This window comes from Prosopis cineraria, unplaced genomic scaffold (genome assembly GCF_029017545.1).
Source record: "Prosopis cineraria cultivar Desert tree isolate PC_DT_omini unplaced genomic scaffold, ASM2901754v1 PC8, whole genome shotgun sequence".
NCBI classification, from domain to species: domain Eukaryota; kingdom Viridiplantae; phylum Streptophyta; class Magnoliopsida; order Fabales; family Fabaceae; genus Prosopis; species Prosopis cineraria.
Genome location: NW_026555339.1, coordinates 27,160,249 through 27,168,381, shown reverse-complemented (window position 1 = coordinate 27,168,381; position 8,133 = coordinate 27,160,249). Strand labels below are relative to the sequence as shown.

The 8,133-nt window shown below is 33.3% G+C and overlaps 1 protein-coding gene across 2 annotated transcripts; it reads right to left on the bottom strand.

Moving 5' to 3' along the window:
- Positions 1-3,120: 3,120 nt before the first annotated feature.
- LOC129318694 (signal peptidase complex subunit 1-like) lies at positions 3,121-5,302 on the bottom strand. Of its 2 annotated transcripts, none has more exons than XM_054963598.1 (2): positions 5,145-5,302; positions 3,121-3,604 (listed from the first exon to the last, which is right to left on the bottom strand). In XM_054963598.1, the coding sequence occupies exon 2, from the start codon at positions 3,602-3,604 to the stop codon at positions 3,323-3,325; it is 282 nt and encodes a 93-aa protein (XP_054819573.1). In that variant the 5' UTR covers positions 5,145-5,302; the 3' UTR covers positions 3,121-3,322. The 2 variants fall into 2 exon arrangements, with proteins under 2 accessions (XP_054819573.1, XP_054819574.1); XM_054963599.1 differs by having other exon boundaries at positions 5,108-5,253.
- Between the last annotated feature and the right edge of the window lie 2,831 nt (positions 5,303-8,133).

Below are 8,133 nucleotides of genomic sequence, written 5' to 3'. Positions count from 1 at the left end.
TAGATGTCATATGTGAAAACAGCACATGTCAAAAGTTCGTCATTTTTGCTGTCAAATAATAGCAGAAAATTTGGACTTGCAGATCACAGCGCAAGACACAAAAGGTTAGGCAGGTGGCTCTATGCCACATGCTATGGCACATATATTGCATGCTACGGTGCATGGCTTAGAATCAGACCTTATTTCTTTACTATAAATGCATGCAATGAGTGTTATGAATGCAATTGTTTATTTTTCTTTATGAGTTACTCTGATATGGTATTAATTTAATGATTTTGTAAAACGAGTTTTGAGCCCAAACTTTTCAAACAAAGTATTGATTACTATTTGGTATGATGCATGGTGATTTGGTTAATCTTCTCCTGTATCTGGCAAATATAGGAAGAGGTTACATCCCTTATGAAGTAATGTATTGACTTCATAAGTGTGGATGCTGTGCATACAAGAAACACTATCTGAGTCTTAGATTAACTCAGGAGCGATTAGATTAGTCATGGTGAGAAAAGTGTATATTGATAAATATAGGACATTTCAAGACACAAATTTGATTAAGAACAAAATTAAACTATAAGGTTATTTGTGCTAATCGTTAATAGGATTTCTAGTTTAAATCCTCAAAATAAAGATGTCAAACCTGTGCAATCATGACAAACAACCTTGTATTAAAGGAGAAAGAGAAAAGGACAAGACCAGTGATATCTTATTCACCAAGTGTGTGTAGGACATGTTGAGTTATTCACCCTTAATGAATTGGGCATAACATAAGCCCATAGAGCTTTATTAGAATATAGAGAAGTCTAATCTGTCAGTATAATATAACTGGGCCTTTGTGTACAAATATTCCCATTCCAATTTTGAACTATTAGTGCGAACGGTTTTGCAACTTCCATGCACATCCAGGAAAAGTGTGTGTGTGAGTTGAGATGCCAATAAAGGGTAGTTCAGATATATGTTATTTCCTTCAGCTCTCATATAGACTTAATTAATTTTCCTCTCCCTCTCATGCTTCTCTCTATGTGCGCCCATTTGCTGTCTGACTCTAAACCAACTTCAATCTCGTGACTCTATTTCCACACACTCCTAACATCTAGTGCAACCAACAAGGTACGTATGCTCCTTCAAAACCTCACATTATTCAAAAAAGAAACCAAAATCTTTACGCTGTGCTTTGTCCAACATGAATGGTGGAAAGAAATCAAGTTCACCTTGCTAGAGAAACAAATAGACTTAAGTGAGATCTTATTGAAGATGGCCAGAGAGTTGGAGTCTATTTCTTATCACAAAGCTTCATGGGCTATAATCATGAGCCCATATAGCAGTAATATGAAGTCGTGGGATCCCATCTTTTATTGATCCATTTAGTGAACTTGTATCAAAGTAAGGAATACACTGTTTGAAATCAAGAGTGATGAATCTAGATTAGAGATATGAGATGGTAAGTGTAACATCCTAAATTTTAATATGAAATCTAATAACTAAATAAGGGATAAATTAGTGAATTAATAGACTAATTAAGTTAACCATGTTTTTAGGTTATAAATTGACATTTTGAGTCATTGGACAATTGTATGATTAAAATTAGATGGAAATAGAGTTGTTCGAGGCTGAGTAGATAAGCTAAAGTAAAATTTAGCTTACTATACCACATGTTGTAACATGATATAGTACACTACATGACACAATACACAAAGCCAACTTTTTAGAAAAAAACCAATTCATGATTTTTGAGACAAAAAAGGGAAAAACACAACAAAGAAGGAAGAAAAAGAGGAGGCTTTGCTAGGGCAAATATTTACAGGCACCTAAAAGTTAGTTCCAACCTATCATCTATCGGAGAAACTGCATACTTTCTTCCTCTCCTATTCTACCCTATTATCTCTTGGTTTAAAATATGGAAAAAAATAAATTCTGATTTTGTGGGGACTTCCTTTCTAGCCAAATGACTTTATAGGGTTATTGAAAGTTAAATTGAGAATTTGTAACTAATTTGATGGTTGTTAAAGGAATTTGGAAGTTTTAATTCAATTTTAACCTCAAGTGGAAAGGTTTGAATTGTTAAAAACCATATATTGATGTCAATTTTAGACTCACATATTAGCTGGGATAGTAATCCATTCTGTTGAAGTTAAGGATAAGGGTAGCACTCAACCGACAATGATTTACTTTGCAAACCTTTTGCTAGTCCTTGGATTAGTCAATTTAAATTTCGATGCACAGGACAATGCTAATGTAAATAATGGATAAGCTAAGCAACCATCGAAGGCATAAGCTTGTACTCAGTTTGAAGATTTGGATTGTCAAAGTACAAGATATGAGAAATGGATGTTTTGAACAATGACCAGTAGACTCTCAACTGTGGTCAAGTCCAGTTCTCATAGTTCCAGCCATCTTGGACCACTATTTTGGGGGTGGGGGGACACAATTCAGTGCAGTATAGAGGAAAACAATGAAAAGAGTTATTATCCCAGCATGAATCCTCACTTAACCTATGTGTATGGCGGCTCAAGGATAAAAACCTATAAATAATGTTGAAATTCAGGATTAAGGGGGGAAAGAAAACAGGAGTTTTAGCCTGAGCCTATAATATTCAAAGAGCAAAACAGTGAAAACGATGCATTATTCATAGCATGAATAACCACTTATGCTCATGTATATGGTAGTTTAAGTTACAAAACTATAATCTTGAAATTCAAGATGATATATCAACCCTCACTTTGTTGTAGAGATGGATGATGAAAGGACACAGATATCCATGAGTCATTATATGCAATTCTTTTCTGAATGAACGCTACAGTGTGTTTAAAACTTTAAAAATTAAAAAAGACAGTCAGCCACATGCATGCGCTATCTGCCTGCAGAGGGCTTGCCCAGTAGTTTTGCTAGAAAGAGCAATAAATGGACTAGATTGATCAAATAGCAGTCTTTCCACTAGCAAAAGTCTAACTTAAAAAAATTAATGCACAAATCTCTCACCAGAAGGATTTAGATCATCAACAATATCAAGCTTGGTTCAGTTAGCGAGGCTTGGAGAAAAAACAGAGAGCACGAGGACTAACGTTCCTTTTTCCACATAAAAGACTAAGGAAGAAAAGATAAAAAGAAAAAAGAAAGAAAGAAAAATGAGGGAAAGCCAAAAGAGGCTAACCAAGACATCGGATATATAAGTAATTAAAATCTAGATTTTGATTGGGGACTAGGAGTATAGTGCATCATCCAATGAAGGAGAGAGGGAAGGGAAGAAAATAATACATAAATCCCAAATACTGTCAAAGCACTGAACTGAGCTCAATGAAATACTAGTGCCAACATAAACCAAAAGAACCTACTTCTTAGTGGGCTTCTTCTTTGAATTTGCATTCACAGATTGCTGAGGCTTGGGATGCTTTTCAACCTCACTGGGCTCCAACCATTTAAGAGGATGGCGGTTAAAAAAGGGCCAATTAGGTACAGTCACCAACGTGGTGAGAACCACACCACCAGCATATATGAAGACCATCATTTGGAAAGAAGCCATAATATATCCAGTTGCAAATGCAAACACAGCAAACGCTAGCAGCATTACCTGCATCAGCTGCTCTGCTAGCTTCTGCCCTTGCCAATCCATCTATGAGCCAAAAAAGCACAAAGTGAGCAACCTTATAATCCATAGTAACATTACCAAACCCAAGAATACAAGTTGCGAGCTACAGGAAAACAAAATAGGCTAATTTTTGTTATACCATAAGGACGTAATCTGCAGAACTGGGAATCAGAATTAACACGAAATTAAAATGACAGCTGAAGAAATACAATAGCAATAGCAACAATTATTTCTCAGCAATAGCAAAACATATTCTACCAATATAATTTGCTATTCCATTTCTAAAATGCTAAACAAAACATGAGGGCTATGTCACAGATAGATATTTGAAAATACAAACTTCAAGTAATGTTTACTCTCCTGAATTCTAATTAATCTCTACTTTTAATAGTGAAATGGAGATAGAGTGCGAAGCAAGGACAAAGAATGTAAAAATAGAGATAATGTCCAATGAAATACAACCAGGTAACCCCAGGTGGACCACCTATATTACACTCAGTGAGGGCAAGTGCCGCCCTGAAATCTTTGAAATATGTATAACTGATATCATACCCATGTGATTTTTGTTCCAGGTACTTTAACTAAGATGCCTTAGTAAGCCAATTGATTGCAACTCCTCCAAGCAACTGAATAATGAAAACGATAACACTTTATGCAAGTTATGATCTTCCAATTTCATCTTGTAATTTATGATCATAAAAAGAGTTGCCTAAAGTCATTAAGCTGCACAATTGATTGTTTCTGTCAATAGTTTGTAAATTCACAGACCAATGAGCAGCAGGAAATTATTTAAACACAACCTTCTAAATTACTAAACACCAGTCGAGCCAAGTCATTTACCAGATCATGCATAAAAAAATACGTCGAGAATTTTCTAATTGATGCTAATATAGAGGTTAATAAACAGTATGCCAACACATAGCAAATCCAACATGGCACGATAACACAATCCAAACATATAAGTTACTAGTAATCAAAATGAAGAGGGAAGAAGTATAATAGCATAGGCGGACCTATACTACCCTCAGTGCCCCACTGAAATCTTTGAAATATGCATAGTTGATATAATACCCCCTTAATTTCTGTTCCAAATACTTTGACATAACTTGAGCCAAGTCATTTACAAGATTATGCATCAGAAATACCAAAGAAAATTTCCAAAATTGAAGATAATATAAAAGGATTAATAAACAAAATGCCAATAAAAAAACAAATCCAACATTGCAAAACAGCAATATCCAAATCATACAAGCCGTTAGTAATCAAAATGAAGAGGAAAGGAGTATACTATTACACATCATTCAAGCAAAAACTAGTTAAAAGCAAACTAACAAAAAAACAAACAAACTCAATATTGAAATATTCCAACTTTAAAGGCGCCAATATTCAACAATTACACGACCAGATTCAAGGCGAAATTAAAATGAAAAATTTAAAACAAAGCAAGAACAGCCACGCAGGGAAGAGATGACGCGGGGAACAAATTCAACTCTAGATTCAAAACCAGATTGGACAAATCAGTCTCACCGGATTTTGGGAATAGAAAAAGCCCTAGGGTTCGAACCTTATTCACTGCTTGCCCGAGAACAACCACGCAGGTCTAACAACGGTGGACGGCGTCCGACGGAGAATGGGATGCTTCTTCGTCGACGAAGAGAACTGGACCAGTACTGACGAGAATAGGCTTTATCGGGGGTTATAATTAATTTTAGGAAGAATTTGCTATTGATCCAAAATTAATTATTCAAATAGCAAAAGTTAATTACTCAATACTTACTTTATTAATTTATACTTACAATTTATTCTTAACTCTTCTATATTAAATAGTATTAAAAAAATTCTTGAAAAAACACAATAATAGGTCTTATGCTTTGATTAAGTTTTAATTTTAATCTTTGTAGTGTTTTTGTTATTGTTTCTAGTCCCTTTGATGTGTTTAGTGTCCATTTAAATTTTAAGTTACATCTGTCAAAAATGCATTTAGAAAATTATTGAATTTGACAAAAGCATGCCTCATATGTGATTTAGATATGTTTTTGAGAGTTACCCAAGCATGCCTTTAATATATCATGTCAGTGCACGCAATTTTAAAAATTCATATAAAAATCATGAGATGGCACTGATAGAGGTAATTTCACTGTAACTTTGCTAACTTCTTTATTAACATGATAAAAATATATTAATGATGTGAAAATAAATTGATTAGGTATGATTAAAAATAAATAAGCAACTAGGACAAAAAGAACTTTCTTTCATATTTGGCTTAAATAAAATGTAGAAGACAACAATGATTCTAATTACACATAAAGGGGTTAATAAAATTAAATACATTTAGGCAAAATTAAGCCTATCGATGTCAGTTCAAAGTTCTTATGTATATTTTTTTAAATTGTTAGAATTAATGGTAGACAAATCAAATTATAGGGACTGAAAATAAAAAAATAAAATTATAAGAACTAAAACTATAACGCAATCAAATAATAAGCATCTATTGTTATTTTTTTAAAAAAACTAATTCTTACCCTACCTACATTGCACAAGACAATTCAAATTGTCATGGACGCCATCAAATAATAAGTATCTAATGTTATTTTTTGTCCCAAACTAATTCTTACCCCACCTACATTGTATAGGACAATTCAAATCGTTATGGGATTAGCTACCCATTTTAACCAAGTGAATGTAATCAAGTGCAGACACATATGCATCACAAACTATCAAAGACTTCTTGAAACACTGCATTATTTATTGACTTCTTTGTTCTATTATCTTTATCGTGGATGAATATTTTCAAATTGTTGACACCCTTGACCCTTAACAAAGCTACATACAAATGCCCATAAGTGAAGGGAAGTACAAGTAACACTGTAAAATCAAGCAACAACACTCGAGAGAGGAATGAATTAAGTGTTTAAGAAATTTTTGATTAAGTAAAGATTTTCACAAACTTTGATATAATTAGAAGATGTAATAAGAAATTTGGAATGAAATAAGTGAGTATAAAACTCAAATACTTCTGTTGAAAAAATATTTCCTAAACCTCTTTGACAAAAAAGCTTAATATATATTTTCATAATTATGTTTAGAATAGTGAAAATACAAACAACAAGAGTACATGCACAGCTTTCATAATTTTGAGTTGAAGAACCAAGAGAGAGAAAGAGAGCAGAATCTATAAGTGCTCAACATAAAGTGTTAAGGGATAAAGATATTGCATAGAAGATTTATCTTAGTTTAGCCCAACCACTTAGCTTACATTCAATCCCTAAGATTACCCTTGAGATTTTTTGTAACATCTTGAGATTTTAATTCAAGAAATGATTTCTAAGAAAACGATAAATTAGTAACTTAGTGGATCAATTAGATAATCAGGATTTTGGATGACAAATTAAGGTTTTAACCTCTTTGGATGCTGAATGGATAGGATCGAGTGAAAGAACAACGATCCAAAGTTTAAGGCCTTAGAAGTTATTTCCAAGCTATTGCTCACTGGGTAAGTTCTGTATCGCTCTAACCTCTAATTCTACAATAACTTCTCTTAGTTTAAGTTATAAAGAAATTGAATCAGGGAGCTTTAAGGGGTTGTTTTCTTACCCTTTTGTAATAAAAAGACTCTTTGGAGTTAAATTAAAGTTGTGATTGCTTTGAAAATTTATAGCTAGGATTTGAAGCTGTAGCCTTGGTTTAGCCCAATTTATCAAATTCAAAAGGCTGAAAATTTGAGAAGAAGTGTGTTGGGATGGATAGAAGTAGTAAGGAAGTGTAATAGGGTGACGAGAGCCTACGATGTGGATTTGAAAGTTGTTGGAAAGTTACTATGATTAATTGTGATAATTAATACTCTAAGTCAATTTGATAATTAACTCAGGGTGCTAATATGTGTAGGTTATTGTGAGATTTCACGTTAATTAAGTGGAAGGAATTTGAGTAAGGAAAATTGTGCCACGGGGTAACCTTTCTTGTGAACAAAAGGGTTGAAGTAACTAAATAACTTATTATATTTATTAGCTAATATAAATGCATATAAGTTTATATGATTTGTGGTTTTTGATTTAGTGCTTTTGCAAAGTGCATGTTTTAGCATTCAAAGCAATCTGACAATACTTATTTAGTTATAAATAGTTGTAAAAGGAAATGGATATGTGTGTGTGTGCGTGCAAGCACACATGCATAGATACTTATAAGCGTGAAAATGTGTAAATGTGTTCATATGCGTATAAAAGATAGCATGATCATGATAATGGGTAAGAGTTCACTTAATGCATATGTGAAGTTATATGTGAATAAAATTTATATGGTTGGGTTAGCACTATAGAACATTTGATGTATCATATTATTTAGAACTGTTACCATAGAACATCCAAGTATCTTGGCAACTCCCTAGTGCTTGTAAGGGTGTGGTTAGGAGTCAACAATACCCCTATCGTACGTGTGAAAGGGAAAAATTGTAGTACGAAAAATGAGATAAAATACTTTTGGTTGGGTGTTTCTATTATTGAAGGTGTGCTTGAATCGATAAGTGATTGATCCAATAACGTCTATGGTTTCAGTTG